The 17,828-nt window shown below is 56.9% G+C and overlaps 1 protein-coding gene across 4 annotated transcripts in view; it reads right to left on the bottom strand.

The window, feature by feature from the left end:
• Positions 1-17,828, bottom strand: part of ZFPM1 (zinc finger protein, FOG family member 1) — a 74,349-nt gene that overhangs the window by 13,678 nt on the left and 42,843 nt on the right. For all 4 annotated transcript variants that reach the window (XM_081118914.1, XM_081118916.1, XM_081118917.1 and 1 more), the window contains exon 4: positions 5,115-5,248. In XM_081118914.1, coding sequence (XP_080975040.1) covers positions 5,115-5,248 — 134 coding nt within the window. The remainder of the gene's footprint in view (positions 1-5,114; positions 5,249-17,828) is intronic.

Genomic DNA, 17,828 nt, shown 5'->3' with positions numbered 1-17,828 from the left:
AATTAAGGATACCCAGATGAAATCATCCTGAATTATCCACGTGGGTCCTAAATCCAATGATAAGGAGAGACAAGGAGGCAGCGGTGGGACTGATACATCTCCAAGCCAAGGACCCCTGAGGATCACCAGCAGCCACCAGAAGATGAAGAGAGGCCTGGAATACATTCTCACTCACAGAGCCCAGAAGAAACCAGCACTGCCGACCCCTGGCCCCATAACTGGGAGAGAATATAATTCTGCTTAAGACACCAGGTTGTGGCACTTTATTACAGCAGCCACAGGAAACTCATATTCTGGGGCCCTCTCTGAGCCTCAGTTTCCCCATCTGTACAATTAGGTTAGTTGGAACAGCTTCCTCATGGCCAAGGTGAGTCAACAGTGCCAGGGTAAAGCTCCAGCACAGGGTCTGCTGGGGAATGACTGCCATGGTCCTAGTGACTAGTTGGCACCTCCAGGTCTTGGCCAGGCTGCACCTCAGTAATGTGGGAAGGAGAAGGGAGCAGCACAGCCACCGGGCATTTCCTGTGATGTCCCATGGGCTGCTGGGTCTACTGGACAGAGGACAATGGGCTGGGATGGTTGGAAGAGGCTCCTGGGAGCACCATGGACATGGACAGGCCCCCGGGGCTGGTTAAGTAAGGAGGCAGTGCTGAGGCAGGGACCTGGGCAGGAATGGCTGGCAGGCCAGCTCCAGTGCTGCCTTGCTGTGCCCATGGGGTAGCAACTGCTTGCTGTCAGGGTGTGTCCACATGCCATGTGTCACTAACTCTTACTTTCCAGGTAGGAACATGGAGGCTGCACAGCTGCAGCCAGCAGCACCTGGCACCGAGGGGAAGAGGCCTCCCTGACGTGCAATGCTCGGAAACATTTCAGCAGGTGCACAAAGCAGGATGCAGGGCGGCTTGCAGGGCATCCCATCTGGGTAAAGGAGTCAAAGCAACCCACATCTGGGCTGGGTGTCCCAGAAGTCAGGGAAAAGCAGTGCAGTGATGGGCTGAGGGGTGGAGGGGGCACAGGGAGCATTCTTTCCAATGACAAACAAATGTAAATGAGAATCAAAGAGGGAGAGAGGTGCATTACCAGGAGTGTTCAGGGGCATCCTGCCTCATTCCCCCCACCCCCGCCCCCCAGAGGCTCCGACTAGGGCATGCCCTGCGTGAGGTTTGGCTCTGTAATGGCAGTGACCCTTGATGCCAGCCTTCAAGGCTCCCTACGTGGAGAGCTGCTCAGAGTCAAGGGCCCCAGCCCCACCCCTATCTCCATCTCCATCTCCATCTCCATCTCCATCTCCATCTCCATCTCCATCTCCATCTCCATCTCCATCTCCATCTCCAGGTGAAGGACCAAGGAGACCCACCCTTTACACTGATCCCTGGACAAAGACTCACCTGGGGCCAACCTCTCAGGCAGGGTCTTTCCCCAGTGAACCTGTTGCCCTGCTTGGCAGCCAGGGGGTCCCTCCCAGGTCTCATTGATGTCATGGTGGTCTTATGGCTAAAGTGGGTAAGCGCTGGACAGATGGGCCAAGCCAGTGTGGGCCAAGTTGGGGGTGAAAGTTTGTTTGCTTATTCATTTGCCCATTCATTCATTCATTCATTCCTCCATCCATCCACCCACCATCCATCCTGAACATTTCTTTTGTTTCTGACTGCAAATTTTAGAGCTGGCTGGGCCTCCAAGCCCTTGTTTCCAACCGTGGAAACTGCTACTGGATCAGGGAGGGACATGTGTGAGTTAACACAGCAGGTTGGTGCCAGAACCAACTCTCAAGCTCCCGCCAGGCTCTGTGCCCTCTGTGTCCTTCCTGAAGCTCCCACCCCCAGAGTCCAGCCACCCTGTCCCCTCTCCAGCCTGCAAGAAGCTCCCCTAACACAAGCAGGAAAGGGTCGCCACACCCCATTGACACCCCCCCCCAGAAAGAGTGAATACCGCCTGGGGCTGATAGGACGATCTGGGGCAGGAGGTGCTTGGGGGAGAGAACTGGGACCCATCAGCTGAGCTTGATAAGGGGCCTGCTGAAATGTGAGCAAAAATATTTAGACAATAAATGAAGTATCAGAAAGGAGTGCGTATCTTTAAGAAATCAATCATCTTGTACGTTGAGTCTGGACACTTGGCGCCAAGGCAGAGATAGCGCCTGCTGGGGAGATAAGGGTTAATCAAGGATTTAATTCTGCTGCAGATAAAGCTGCAGGGAAGAGCAGGCGAGGCTCCTTCCTCCCCGGGCTCCTCCACAAGAGCCTCAAAGGTTGCTGGCTTCTCTGGTGCTCGCTCCCTCGCTCCCCTCCAACATTATCTCTCTGCCTGGAGGGCGTTTCCAAGCCTCATGCCAAGTCTCCCCAAGCTGACCTGTGCCCCAGGCCCAAGGAGGGCACAGCCCCCAGTGAGGAGGCTGCAGGTGGGAGGGGAGGGGCCCTGTCTCTGGGCCCTCAGCCCTATCCTTACGGAGCCTGCAGGGGTCTCTGGGCTTGGGCAGACATGGGTTCCAATTCTCCCTCTGCTATTTGATCTGGATGGCCCTGGAAAGTCACTTAGCCTGTTTCCGCATCTGTAGAACAGGGGCAGCAGTCCCTGCGTCAAAGGACGCGAGGTGTGTGTAAGCACGGACACGCAGCACAGTGTGGGGACAGAGTCTGGAACACACACCCATCCATTGTGGAAGGGGCTGATTACCCCCAGGAGGGAGCAGAGGAGAGAGATGCAGACTCCGCTCAGAACATGCTGAGACCCCCAGCCCTCAGTCACCTGCCTTTGTCCTGTTACTGCTCATAAGTTTTGACATTGAGAGTTCAAGAGAGACCAGGCCACAGAGCACCCAGCCTTCCTCTCCTCCTTCCAACTATTAACTGGCCCCCGACAGCCTACCCTCTGAAGAGTCAATTGCTGCTTGAATGCCTCCAGTGACAGGAAGCTCACTGCCTCCAAAGACTGCTCTAAACACCACAGCCTCCATCCCACAGTGGAGCCCAAATCAGGCTCCTTCCAGGAAACCAAAATCCATCCTGGAGCTTCCACTGTTCCTCTCTGCTTGGAGCCAGAGGACAAGAGGATCATCCCTACTGCAGGGCTACTGGCTCTAGTGCCTACGGAGCCCTGACCTGTGGTAGGCACCACTTGTGGATCATCTCTCCTTTAACCTGCCCAGCTGCCCTGGGAGGGGTGTGTTGCTGGCTCCCTCACTTCACAGATAAGCTGTAGCTCCTCTGAGGGGAGGCTGGAGGGTCTGCAGGCTCAGGCTTCAAGGACCCTTCAGGATTTTCCTGTGTCCCCCCCAAGGTCCCCAAAGGTGAGGAAACAGAAGCTCAGAAAGGTCAGGGACCTGTCTGGAGCACACAGCAAAATAGCCATGAGGTAGGAGACCCAGAATCCAGACACTGTGCCATGGGGGAGGCTCAGCCACAAGGTGGGCACCCTCAGTCCTAGGTCAGCCTCTCATCAACTTGCTGAGTGGTCTGGGCAAGCATCTGCCTTTCTGAGCCTGACTGCTCTTCTGTGACAGTGTGGTCAGCCTAGGGGTTCCTCAGCTGGGATGCACATGTGGACCCTGGGAGACATCTCCAATCTCTTGAGGCCCAAGCCCACAGATTCTGACACAAGGTGACCCATAGCCCAGGTTTTATCACCCACAGGAGAGGGTGGGGGCTATAAGTGCTGGTCCAAGTGTCTGCAGCTGGGGATTCTGCCTGCAATCCTATCAGCCTTCAGACACTACTGTAGCTGAGTTCCTGGGGCCCTGGTTTCCGCAGCTGAGAAACAGGGTCTCTAACTGCCAGGTTGGAGCTGGTTAGAGCTGTCAGGGCAGCATTTAGCTTCCACTGCCTGATGACTACTTGGAGACTGATTGGAGGCCCACACCTGGGGTCTTGGGACCAGGAGACCCTCAGTACCACAGGGCACCCACCAGCTAGTGTGTACCCTGGATCAATCCATACCTGAATGCCACATCAGGAACCAAAAAGGGCCCAGGCCATGGCTGTGCCTGCACATTTAGAGCACCTGAACCTGGGCTTGAGGGGACCAACCTGGGGCGCCACCCAGCCTCCCAGGCAAGGGCCATCAGGACTAGGAGGTGTTTCCTGACTACTCATCATTCATATGCCCCTCAGTTACCATCATACCATATGCTGCCCAGAAGCTACCCCTTGCTTACTTACTCATTTCTCATAATTGATGTCCTTTCTTAACTGAAATGTATTTTAAAAGGAACCATTAGCTCTGGTTGGTGTGGCTTAGTTGGCTGGACATTGTCCTGTGCATGGAAAGTTTGCCAGTTCGATTCCTGATCAGGGCACATGCCTGGATTTCAGGCTCGATCCCTGGTAGGGGGTGTGCAGGAGGCAGCCAATCGATGTTTCACTCTCACATTGATGTTTCTCTCTCTCTCTCTCTTCCCTTCTTCTCTCTCTAAAAATTAATAAAAAAACCTTTTTTTAGAAAAAGGAGCCTCTGTACCCCTGTAAGAGGAGGCCAGATCACCTTGCCATACACAGAAGGTAGCTCAGAAGTAATACCAAGAGAAATGACGACCTGGTGGTTTTCTCATCTAGTGGGAAGGTGCTGCCCAGGCGGGGATTCTTAGTTAAGGAGGGAGATTAGAAAGTGCTGAAGTGCTGATGACACTCAGGCACCAAAGGTGCCCTCTCCTTGTCCTCAGAAGGACCCACAGGGACAAAAACAGAATGGATCTCCACTAGGGGGGCCCCTGCCCATAAAGTCCCGGGGTGGGGGTGATGTCCCTGACTTCTGCCCCAGCCACACGCAAGGTCCAGTCCCACCACTTGGTTCCTTGTTGTTCCTCTCCTCGAAAGCCCTTCTCCTTTTCTGCCTCACCAGCTTCTACTCATCCATTAAGGGCTCACTTTAAAAACCCTCCTCCAGGAAGCCCTCCCTGTCTCACCCAAGGTCCCTTAGGCCCCACATCACCTCCTCCAGGAAGACCTCCTTGTGCTCTCAGTTAACTCTCTCTGACCTCCTGGTCCCAATAGCCACATCTTCTGATGTATTTTACATGGAGTGGTGGGAGTTCCCTCCTGGGCCTGTGTCCTAGGTGGGATGCTGCCCTGGACCCTGCCCTGTGGCCAGTGGGTGGGCTAGCTGTGGTTGGGTCTCCTTACCGGTTCTGTCTGCCCAGGAGATGAGGCTCTGTTCTGGATGCTCCCGCGGAATGGGCCCCACGACAGGCCCTCAGCAAGGCTGCGTCGAGCCCGCACGCACTTCTGCCCATCCTGCAGGACCTGCTCCAGCTCGTCTGTGGGGAGAGATGTTAAAGGTGTGAAGGGTCCCAGCCATGGTGACCACCCAGCCCTGCTGCCTGCCTGGGTCCAGCCTACCTCTGCAGCCCCAGCCCCCTGGGAGCAGTCAGGAGGCTGCAGGGCAGAGGAGGGAGTACTGCCCTGTGGGTTGGGCCTGAGGTACAGGGATGGAGGCTGCTGCGGAGTTTTGGGGGCCAGCCCCTGTGACAAGGCCTTTCCTGGAGACAATGGGCTACAGGGCTAGGACAATGAGGGGTGCTTTGGGCCGGATTTGAGGAGGCAGGGGCATAGCTTGGGGTCCATGGCTGCTCTGTCAGGGACACGTGTGGCCTGGGAACCATAGCCGCTGTGCGGGAACACACATGGCCCGGGACCACAGTGGCCGTGTCAGGGACATCAGTGACTCTCAAGCAGCCCAGGTGACACTGGCAAAGTTGCTTGTGCCCAGGATGAATGCATGGAGCCAGGTCACCTCTGCTGCCTACACTGGGATGGGCACAGAGCAGAGGACTGATGAGGCCCACATCCACCCCATCGCACGGTCCTCCCAGCCCCTTCCCATTGGCCGAGTCCCCGAATCTGCACAGCAGCACTGTGAGGGCAGCTGTGGAAATTCTGGGCCTTGGTTTCTGCATATATAAGATGGGATCCACAATTCTTCCTACCTCCTTGGGTGGTATGAGGGCTGAACGAGTTAATCCACCTAGCAGGTGTAGCACAGAGCCTAGTGGGGTATCCGAGGCACAGAGCCAAGCACTCCCCACAAGGACCTCAGCAAAGCCAGAATCTGCACCTGGGCGGTGCTGAGGTCAGCTCCATTTATTCCCTGAAGATCAGCGGGGACCCCAGGATGCTGCTGCTCTCACACCACCCTCAGGACCTCTGCTCACTCTCTGGAAGGTCTGGGTCCTGACTCTTGCTGAGGTGCTTGGCCAGCCACGGCCTCTCTCATGGCCTGTCTCCTAGCTGAGGGTGTAAGGCCTCCAGGGGCCTGAGGCTCCCTGTGCCATGGGCAGGGTCACAGTCTCTGGGCTCTGCCAGCTTGTGTGGCCTTGGCTGTGACTCCATGGCATGGCTAGAGTAGTGGCATCCACTGTAGAGCCAGGATTCCATCATAGTTACACAGACAGATGGGCCTCCACTGTGAGGCCCTATAATGGTCATTCTCACGGGGCGGGAACCTGGGGTTGGACAGGGTCTACAGTCAGGCTCCTGGGTTCAGCCCAAGGCCTGCCACTCGATCCACATGACCTGTGTAGTGGGCTGAATGATGGCCCCAAGAGATATTTCCACCTGGAACCTATGATTGTGTCCTTACTTAGAAAAAGGGTCTTTGTAGATGTAATCAAGTTAGAATCTCAAGATGAGACCATCATGGATCATCCAGTGGGACCTAAATCCAATGACAAATGTTCTTATAAGAGACACGCAGAGGAGAGACTCAAGGAAAAAGACTGTGTGAGGACAGAGGCAGAGATGGAGTGATGCAGCTGGGAGGAGGCTGCGCCGGGCCCCCAAGAGCTGGGAGAGGCAGGAAGGGCCCTTCCCTGGAGCCTCCAGAGGGAGCATGGCCCTGATGACACCTGGATTTGGGACTTCTGGCCCCAGAACTGTGAGAGAACAGGTTTCTGATGTTTTAAGGCACCAAGGTTGTACAAATTTGTCAGGGCTGCCCTGGGAGAATCACACCTGCATGCTACCCCCCTCCCCCACCTCGGTGTCCTCATTGGACAAGGGGATGGTGGTGGCCATGCCCTCAGATGGCAGCACCTCCCTAGGCCACATAACCTCTGCTCGGGAAGGCCAGGCTACTTTATGCCTCAGGTGCCACCCAGGCTGCCTGGGCCCACAGAGGCCTCACGTGGCCTGGCCTGGTCCCTGAGCAAGCGCTGCTGTGGCGGCCCCACTTCCTGGAGCCCCGATTGGGCAGGCTGTGGCCTTAATGGGCCCGATTATCAGATAACTGCCGGCCTAATGGCAGAGATAACATGTAAATATGCCAGGAGGCCTAGCTAAAACGTTCTAACTGGGTCCTTGTCTTCCCCAGGGCAGATAAGATGGCAGGAGACCAGGGTGAGGCCGAGGAAGCCAGCACCCCTTTATCAGCCCCACAAAGAGGGGGGCAGAGGCTGGTTCTGTCACTTTGTGGCCTGGCCACAAGGGTCTGAGTCCTCTGCCAGCCCACCTAGGATGCCTGGGTCCTGGCCCATGGGCCACTTCCTCCCCTGGCCCTCAGGAATCAGTGCTGAGGGGCCGAGTAAGAGCTGGCTAGGCATCAGGGACAGGAGTGTGGCCTGGCGACATGCAGTCATTCAATTCTGCCCAAGCGGTCCTATAAAGCTGGTCTTCTCTTTATGGCCCCCTGTACAGATGAAGAAACGGAGGCCCTGAGAGGACACACAGCTGGCAGCGGGATGCCAGGATCTGAATGCAGGCTGCCAGGCGCCAGATGCTGGCCCAGGGGCCTGGCCCCTTGTGTCCTGGGTGTATCTGGGTCTCTGGTCCTCCACCTGGCTGGCCCTCAGGGGTGAGGGAGGGTGAGGGAGAGATGGTGATGAAGAGGCTGTCTAGAGATGAGCCCACTGGGCACTCATTTGTCCATCCATGTGTTTGTCTGTCTAGCCATCTGACAGGTCCATGTATTGCTTCTGAGGCTGGCAGGGAGCTAACAATGGGCTGAGCCTGTGCACTGCCCTCTCGGGGCAGTAGGATCAAGGAGGAAGCATCCAGAATCCTAACACAATGGCTTACCCCTACCCTGACAACCAGGTATACACGACAGGGGTTGGCCAGCACTTGGGCCTCTTAACAGGGTTGCCCACTTGTTCCTCTGGGTACTAGTTCTGCTGGGGCCACAGACAGGTCAGGTACAGTGGCAATGGCTCCCTCTGTTTCCATATATTTTCTTTTCTATGTGCAGAATGTTCATGAAGGAGTCGTTCCTGGCCTTGTCGGTCATGGAGTCCCCATGAGGAGATGCCTTCCACCTGAGGCTGGTGCCCACCTTCCTGTCAGAGGAGGAACTCAGAATTCAACTCAGTCTTCCCACGTGTAGGCTGAGACTTGGGGACACAGAAGGGGAGGAAGGCAGCTGGCCCAGGCCACCCAGTGAGCAACAGAAAGAGTAGGGCAGCCCCAGGCCTCCCAGTCTGCCCCTGCTTGGCATACCTATGGGGGCCTATGGTCCCTTTTCCCAGAGCCCTGGCTCTGGTTGCCCCCACCTGCCCACACATGCACCCACAGGCAAACGGCCATGCTCCCTAATCGGAGCCCCACGGCTGGCAGGCCGAGCCTCCTAGATAACAGCAGGGCTGGTGTTTCCCACGGCAGCCGCTCCGTCTCTGGGTATCATGCATTGCCAGAGAGGGCTGGCTCCTGATAAAGGCGGCCGTTCTGCCCGGCTGGAGACAGAACCCACCACTCAGGGCTTGGCAGGGGCTGGTCAAGGCCTGGGAAAGGTGGAGAGGCCGGGGAACTGAGGGACCTGGGCCGGGGATTGGTAATGGTCACCATGACAATCCACCTCCCTGGTCTAGGGGAAGCTGTTTCAGGTGCACCCTGTGGGTAGGTACAGAGCCATGGCAGGTGCCTGGCTTGGTGAGAGGAACATGGCTGGATTTAAGCCCAGCTTACCCAGTACCCTTGTGCAGTGTACAGCCTGTGCAACTGTCCACGGTGGCCCTAGTGATGGTCAATGCCTATCTGCTCAGATAACCTATTTTCAGCTCACAGATCCAGCCCAAACCCTTCCATGGCTGAAAAGGGGTAAAGCAAGTGTTAAAACCCCATTAGCACCGAGCAGAGACCCTCTCCCAACAGAAGTAAAACTGCATTAGAAGAGTGAGGGTGGGTGGGACCACTTACTCCTGGCAGACTAGGTATCTCATGAGGGCTCAGTTCAAGGCCAAGAATGAATGAAAGAAGAAATTAGCAAGGGTGAGGGGCTAAGGGGTGGGAGACACTGAGCCAGGGGTGACAGCTGATAGGGAAAGTGACAGGCAGGAAAATGCAGTTATTTTTAAACAGCCTCTGCAAGAGCTGGAGGATCCAGACAGTGGTCGCTGTGCAGATGGCCAGTTCTCAACCACACAGATAGGAAACCCAGGGCCCAGGGAGGCCCAGGAGCACCCAAGCCACACTGCGAGCTCAGGGTAAAGGTAGGACTGGAACCCAGGTCTCTGGACTTGTGGCTTAGTGCTCACTTAGTCACCAAACCCCGTGTGGGCACCTGGGGCAAGGACAAAGAAGGCACAGTGTCTGCCCTCCAGGGCTTCCAGGAAACACAGGTGGCAACATCTCTAATGATGGGCCAGTCAAGGGAGGCTTCTAGGTGGAGGTGTCTTCCCCCTCCACAGAAGCTTCCTGTGACCCATATCTCTGCTTCCTCCTGTCCACCTCCAGAGCAGCTGGGGCAAGAGAGGCACAGAGAGATACCAGCTCAGCCAGGTGCTGGCCAACTCTTCCCTATTCTATCTACCCTGGTCCCTGGCCCTCAGCCATTTGTCCCAAGAAGTCACAATCCTCACATGATTTCTGGCCACTTACTGAGCCTCAGCCAAGGGCCTGGCACAATTTACAGGGATTCCTCCCAGCCACAGTGAACTTATTCCCCAGTGTATAGAGCGGGAGAGTGCGGCTCAGAGAGGTTAAGCAACCAGTCCAAGGTACACAGTTAAGTAGGTGGGAATTGAATTAGCGCTCCAGCCATGGTCATGGTCATGGTCAGGGCCTTAATTCTCTTTTTTGGGCTGAGGCAGGAAGCGATAGAGAAAACAGAGGATAGAGAGGCTGTTGGAGAGGAGGTTGGGGGGGTACAGAGGGCCAGCTCTGAGCTCTCGTCCCATGGCTGACTTCCTGCTCTGTCCTCAGTTTCCCCACTTACAGATGGCTTCCTCTGGGGGTGGGGCAGGCCCTGCTGCCTGGGTGGACCTCTCACCCCCATGGGGGTCAGGCCATCACTATAGGCACAGCATCAGGACAAAGATTACTTTATTCTGGCAAACAACCCCACACACATTATTTCCAGAACAAACACGTAGCGCAGGATTCAATTTCACCCCCAAGCATCTGTGAGGAACCAGATGAGAAAATTCAGTTTTTGCATATTTATATGATTTACACATCTATTTAGGTTTCAAAATCCTCCAATGGCATCCTAAGGGGATAGTGAAGGGAGGCAGGGCTACGTGTTGCCACCCAGGCCAGGCCAGGCCAGGTCAGCCTGGTGGGAACCAGGTAGAGGGGATGGCTGGGTGAGAGAACTGAAGTCTGGAATCAACAGGCTGGGGTCAGGGTGGCCTCTGCTTGCCTCTTGCTGAGCCTCAGTTTACCTGCTGGGTTGGAGGGCTATGTGAGTAGAGACCAATGTATTAGTAGGTGTGGCCAACACTGATTTCCTCCCCTGGGATCCCAAGCACCCTGAGGCCTGGGGCCCAGCCCAGGGCTGGTACTGAGTTGCTTTCAGCCTTGGCACCCAGCTCGGATCCACCCTGGAGCCCGTGGTGGGCTCCCTCACATGAATAAGCCAGTGAGAAGATTCCACTCTTCCGACTTCATCCCGCAGAAGCCCAGAGAACTTGAGCAACTCCCTCAGGGTTGCACAGCAGGCACCCGCCCAGACCAGGCCCGAGTTTCTTTCTGACAGGAGATCCAGGGCCTGAACTTGGACCACTTGGCTCCAGAGCCCACTGTGCCCAGCCTCCCAGGCCTCAGTTTCCCTGAGCAATGGCCCCAGCAGGCTGGCTTGCAACTCTGACTTGGGGCAGCTGGAGTCTCCATGAGCTTGGGGGCCGCCTCCTGTACCCTGCTGGCTGGTCCCTCCTTTATGCTAATAGATGGTGGCCTCCAGAGCGGAGTCTAGCCATTGGGCGGTCCACTCCCTGAATGGTGGGCTGTGGGATCACTATGTGGGTGCTCACCCTGGGGTCACTGCCAGCACCCATTTATCTAATCAGCCCCATCACTCCCACCTGGCCCCACCCAGTGGCTCCTGTGGGCCAGCTGGCCCTGGCTTTGTTGGGGAGTGGCCCTATCTCAGGGATCATGCTGTTTACCTTTGATAAAAGTCATAGAAAAGAGAGAGAAAAAGAAGCAAGAAGGAGAGGGTGGGGGGCAGAGAAAGGGGAAGAAAATCCCAGGGTAAGCAGGTCCCCGCCTTCCCGATGGGGTTCTAAAAGTTTTCCTAGGTGTGGGCCCAGAGTGGGGCTGGCTTGGAGACTGTGCGGGTTCCGAGAATGTGTGTTTCCAACACATTCTGTACCAATGTGGAAATCAGGCCCAGAAAGGGCAAGAGGCTCTGTTAAGGTCACACAGCAGATCGTGGCTGGCCTCTCTATTGGCTGGCACAAGCTCTCCTGCAGTAATGTGTCCTGCAGACCTGTTCACTCACACATCTGCTCAGCCCCTCCCACTACAGACACACCTCAATGGACCCATGATCTGGAACACTGGGGACTGTGTCCATTTCACTGAGGGTGATGCGACTTGTCCAAGGTCCCCAGCTCAAAAATTCAGCCCTTTTCCTGTCCTCAGCTCAACCCTCCTGACTGGGAAAGCCATGAGCTGGATGGCAGCTGAGGCCCTAGAAGGACAGAAACAAGGACAAAGGGGGGGAGGAGGCTGAATGGCTCCTCCTCCTGCCCCATGTGGCCACCACCATCCAGGGTTTGACTGTCTTCTCTGCAGCTTTAGCAGCTGACCTTGGCTCTAGAACCTATGTGTATATCCTGCCACTGTCATCTCCCAGCTGGACAGGTCACTTCCCTCCCAGCACTGTTTCCTCTTGTGTGAAATGCGGTGTAAAAGCACCTGCCTCATAGGTCATTGCAGGGTGAAATGACATAATGAATATGGGACACGAAGGACAGGACCTGCACACAGTCAGCTCCAAGAGCATTCACAGAAGCACGGCCTGCAAGCAGTCATTGGGGGTCCAGCTGGGCCAAGCTGCAGCCCTGCATATTCTTGGCCAGGCTCTCAGCGCCTCTGGGCTGGGGCCACATCTCTAAAACAGACACCGGTGCCTGCTCTGAGCAGTGACGGGGCTTCCTGCCAGCTCTGCTATGGCTCCATGTGATCACCAGTCCCTGCCTCTGCGTCCGTGTGGGTGCCACGATGGTGGCGGCACACAGCTGCAGCCACTACCAACTGCCTGTTGGGGGAGTTTGGGAGCCACCCATGGAGGGGGGGGGCAGAGCCCTGGTCATGTGGACACACAAATAGGGGTTCCAGGCAGGCACAGAGGGCCACCTCTAGGATGGTTATTGTGAGGTGAGAGTTAAGAGCCCTCTAGACGGGCAGGCGCCACCTGAGGCCATGAGAGCCTGTCTGGATGCCCGAGGCCCATGGCTGGTCACCTTTCCTTCTGCTCTGTGCCCACTGGGAGGGGAGGGTTTGTTCTGCATGGATGCTGTGACCCTGCTTATGTGTGACGTGGCTAGAGGGGGCAAATTCAAGCCTGGAGAGAAATGGCAGGGGGATGGCTAGTTCCTATCAGCTTCTTGGAACATCCCCACCCGCTGGGCCCCATCCTGTTGGACCCTGTTCTTGCTTCCTACTTAAAGATGGGGCAACAAGGCCCAGAGGAGGAGGGGCCTGGCTCAGGGTTTCCATGTGGAACTGGGAACAGGCTGAGGCAGATCCTTGTCCTGAGGCATGAAGAGGGCCGTGGGGCTGTGTCTGGGTGAACTGGTGAGGTCACGGTGCACTGTGGACAGCCAGCTGTTTCCAGGAGGCCCACTCTTGCTGCCAGTTCTCCACTAGGCCTGCAGATCTGCAGGAGCTGTGCAGCTTTTCCCATTTGGGCTGGTTTCCCCAGGCTTGGGGCAGTAGCAAGACTCCCAGCTGGGACTGCTGACAGGCTTGGTGCTGACCTTTCATACCTTCCAAGGCACCAAAAAGGCAGCCATGCCCACACAGCCCAGGGCCTCAGAACCAGGAGACCTAGAGCTACAGGGTGCCAGCCAGCTAGCGTGTCCCCTGGATTAAGCCACACCTGAGTGTCACATCAGGAAACAAAAAGGGGCAGAGCTTGATTTCAGCTCTGGCTCTGTCACCAGTGGTGACAGCACCTTTGGATAGATCCTGCCCCATCTCAAGACCTCCAGCTCCCATCTATAAATTATGGGGACACAGTGTTGAGAGGACATGGCTAAAAAAGCTTTGGGGAAAAAGCAGTGGGGTCCCTTTCCCCTACTCTCTGCTAGTCCAAGGAAGTAAGGCTTGGGGGAGGTTGAGGGATTGTCCAAGGTCACATAGCCAGCAAGTGGCACAGAGAGTCAATGAAGCCCAGTTCCCTCTGACCCCAAACGCATGACCCTAACCCAGGCAGTGTGCCCTTACTCACAGTGAATTTGGCACATCACATGGCTGGCAGCACTAGGCCTCCGGCAGAACCCTGTCCCCATTTCCCAGGTGGGAGCAACTGAGCTGAGAGGGTAGTAAACGATACGGATACCCAGCCTTGTGCACAGGCCACACCCCCAGAATTGAGGCTCCGTTCCAGGCCCCGCCCCAGGCCCCCAGCCCCAGGGCAGTTGACATGCCAAGATGGAAGGAATAATCTGACATGTATTGCCATAGAGGGAGGCAATGGTGATAGAAGGGAGCCTCGGAAGCAAAGACACCTGAAGCCTCGGAGGATCAGGGGCTCATGGCCTGGGTTAGGGTTTCCACCCTGCCTCTGGCCTGGGCATCCCCAAAGAGCCCCTAAGAGGGCCTAGACTATCACAGAAAGGTCAGGGTTTGGGAGATGGTGCCAGAGGGGCCGGAGCTGTGAGGGGAGGACGTGAATAAAAATGGAGGCCTGTTCTCGTCATTTAAAAATAAGATCACATACAATCTGGGATCTGTGGCCTTGAGGGAGATACTGGATGCCCTGGCAGAGCCAAGCTCTGGTTCCCGAAGGGCCAGGAACAGTTTGAGCCCAGCACTGGCTGCTGCCCCTCGGACAGCGACCGTCTCCCCTGAGATGATGCCCCAACCCTTACAGCTATTCTGGTCACAGACCACAGGGCCACACTTCCATCAGGTCATTTTTATGTTATTTTATGCTATTGAGTGCCCAGCGCTGGAGATGTGGATGTGACTGTGACCAAGACCAATGTCCATTTCACAGAGTCAGAGGGGAGAAAATTCCTGGGAACCTCCTAACCCCCTACACAGGGCCTCCTGGGTGTCCCCTACCTGGTCCTACCACCGCCCAGGGAAGCCTCCAGCTTCTCTGCCCTGACCCTGGTACCTTCTGCACAATATGGGCCCTGCTGGCCTTTGAGCATGGTTATGGGTGTCCGGCCTCTGCTAGCACCCAGCCACCCAAGTGCACAGGCTAGTACAGTGTGCAAAGCCTGAGTCCTCCCTAGAGGGGGCGTTTCCCTCTCATTACAGGTCAGAGTTTTTCAAAGGGCTTCAAGTCCAGAACCTTCCTTCTTAAGAAGTTTCCCGAAGACCCTGTGCTCACAGTGACTGGTGGCTGGGGGCAAGATGGACCCTGAGGCCTCATCTTGACCTCCTTCTGTGGGGGCACACCTGCCAGGAGAATCACCGCAGCCTGCCCAGCCCACTGCACCTGCCTGAGACTCTCTTTTCATGGACATGGGCTGAATGCCCGCCCACTGGGCAAAGTGCCATCTCTTGAACCGCCCCTCTCCTGTCAAGGTCTGCACAGTGGCTGCACAACATGGGGTGGGCCGAGACCAGGCGGAGCTGGCAGGTGACGTTACTGGGAGTTAACGGCAGAGGGGGCTGGCAGGACGACACTGTGGCCAGCTCCAATGTGGGCCAATGGGTGCAGGCACAGTGACCATCAAAGGGCCAGGGTAGGGGGCACTCCAGGGCCTCTGTGTGACCAAGTGACCTCAGGCATGCAGCAGGGGTAATGCCCCTGGCCACTGGTCCCTCTGCGTCCTGCACTGCAGAGTTGGCGCTTATATTTTATTAGCTCTCTCCACTAGAATGTTAGCCCCTTGGGCTGGGGTTGCCAATGACTGTGTCCTGATGGCCTCAATAATGCTGGGGACCCAGCAAGCATCTGTGTCTGGAGGACAGTGGTGGGAGGTGGAGCTGGAGCTGGACATTACAGTCCAATCAACAAGCATAGGCCTGGGAGATGGGGCAGCTGGTCCTGCTGGGCATGAGAGGGGCCCCGTGCCGGCCTGCCCTCTGCTTCTGTTATCACCTCCCAGCCACCTTCCCTCCTGACCCTGGGGAAGGGCCTAGCCTTTCTGGGCTTCCTCACAGGGGTGGCTCTCAGACTGCCCACCCACAAAGAAATGGTGGGCAAGGAGGGGGACTGCTGGGACTGGAGTCCACCGTGGATCGGCCTGCCAGCCAGCCAGGTGAGGGACGAGCAGGGAGGGAGCCTCAGGTGCTAGAGCCCCTGGCCCTGCTCCCGCCCCACCACCAGCTGGTGCCTGTGAACTTCTCTCCCTATCACTGGAACATCGCTGGGGATTATTGATTTTTTGATATAGAACAACAGCCCATCTTTATCGGGCTGAACCCTGGCCCCGGCTAATGGTGGAGCTGGGACCGCCTGGGAACAGCCAGAGAGCAGGGTGGGGCCCCACTCCCCCACCTGGGACCTGCAGGGGCCCTTCACCACTATCGGGCCCAGAGACCTCTCCTGGTGAGGGGGTGGCCCTAGGGAAAGGGGGAGTCTGAAGGGCTGGGATGTAGCAAAGCCTTGGCTGTCATCTTGACTGGGTCCCAGGTCGACAGTGGAGGTCACAAGGGGGCCACACTCAGGCCCAGAAGTGCCCTTTCTGAGACCCTGTGGGCAGCTCAGTCTTGTGGGAGGTTGTGGTGGGTGACTGCCTGGAGCTCTGATCACCCCATCTGAACCCCAAGATGGAATTCCTTGGGGTGGGATGTGTCTCAGACACTGCCCCCTCCAGGCACAGCCAAGAGGACCAGCTTGAGTGGCAGGAGCAGCCATGGGGTGGGCCTGAGACTCCTTAGGGGTCAGTGTACTGGGCCCACGACACTGCCCTGCCATCGCTGAGTTTCCAACAGGTCCCTTTCTGCTCCCACCTTGGATGGAGCCTCCCCTCGGCCCCATGGAGCCTGAGAACCACAGCTTCCTGGGTGTCTCAAAGCCCAAGCACTCATGGTCTCTCCTGCCTTCTTAAAAAGCGAACCGTCCTGGTCTCTTGGCCTCAATCTTCTCACCTGCAAAGCAGGGAGAGGAAGCCCCTTCAGCTCCTGGGCCCTGGTACTTTGGTCTTGGGAGACCCTGAGGCCTGAGCACTGGGGTCAGGGTCCCTGGTTCTCCCTGGCCCTGCCTCGTCCTGTAGGCAGGCTGGAAGCAGGATGTGAGATAAGGTAAAGAAAATACCTCCTGTGCAAATAGCTTATCTGTCCCCTATCAGCCTGGGCGTCCTGGCCCCTGCCCCTGTTTTTCCAGGGGCCGACGCCACAGAGAGGGCCCTTCCTTCTCGTTCAGCCTCCAGCTCACCACCTCTCAGCCCCCAGTCTGGTCGGTTCACTCTGCTCCCTGAACCAGGGTGGGACACGGTCTTCACAGGGCCCTGTCTCTCTTCTGTAAATGCGTAGGGCATGAGGGTGAGTGAGGGTCCGGGCAGAGGCTGGTGGTCACAAGGGTGAAGGGAAGGCCTGTCCTGCCCGGGAGGCAGCAGTGGGCACGGAGCCAACACAGTGAAGAATACCATGCCACTGACACTGCTTACGCAGGGTGAGCCCCTTAGGGATTACTAAGACCCTTCCAGAAAAGGCAACAGTCCCTGTGCACCTGCTGACCCTTTATGAGCACCAAGCACCTCCCATCTGCTCTGCCCACAAAGGAGGCGTTTACACATGGGGAGGGAGGCTAAGGTCCATAGGGAGGGCTCTGGCTTGCCCACAGCCCCACGGCCCTAACTGGGGCACTGGCCCCCTGCCCCAGGCTACCCTAGGGACAATCCAGCATGAAGCAAGTCCCGGGAACTGTTAAAGCCCCACTTGTGAAAACCATGTGTGTTCACTGCATTATGCAAAACCAGCAGACACCTGCTTTCATGGTACCAGTCAACTCAATCCTCAAACCACCCTGTGCCAGAGGGACTGGCATCACCCCTTTTACAGAGGAGGAGGGGGGGGGTCTAAGAGGACCTGGCCACACAGTGAGGCAGGTGACTGAGTTCACAGCCAGGCCCCAGACCCTGTCCAATGCTCTGTCCTTCATGCCCCCGCAGGGAGGGCAGGGGGAACAATGACTGGAGCAAGGCAGGACTGGGGAAGAGAGATGAGGAGGCTTGGAACAGAGAGCCTTGCCCTGCACATAGCAGGCACAGGTTGGTCCCCACCCCAGACATAGCTGAGCCTCTGCTCAGGAACTCTTGGGGCTCCCCACTGGGCCCTGAATGGAGCACTCTGCTGCTCATCCAGCTGACCCATGGCCAGGGTCCACCAGGGTCCCTGTCTGGGGGCACGGTGCTTGCTCCCACCTCCACTCCTTGCTCCGTCTGCCAAGATGATTGCATGTGACCTCTGAGACCCAGCAAGGTGCCTAGGGTGGGACAAGTAGAATTTTGGCAGGACCAGTAAAGCTCAGGGACCTGGGAAGGGGGTGGGTGGTGGTGG

This window comes from Miniopterus schreibersii, assembly GCF_964146895.1.
Source record: "Miniopterus schreibersii genome assembly, chromosome: 18".
Taxonomy (NCBI): Eukaryota; Metazoa; Chordata; class Mammalia; order Chiroptera; family Miniopteridae; genus Miniopterus; species Miniopterus schreibersii.
The sequence above is the reverse complement of the archived record's forward strand: the minus strand, read 5'-3'. Positions and strand labels throughout refer to the sequence as shown.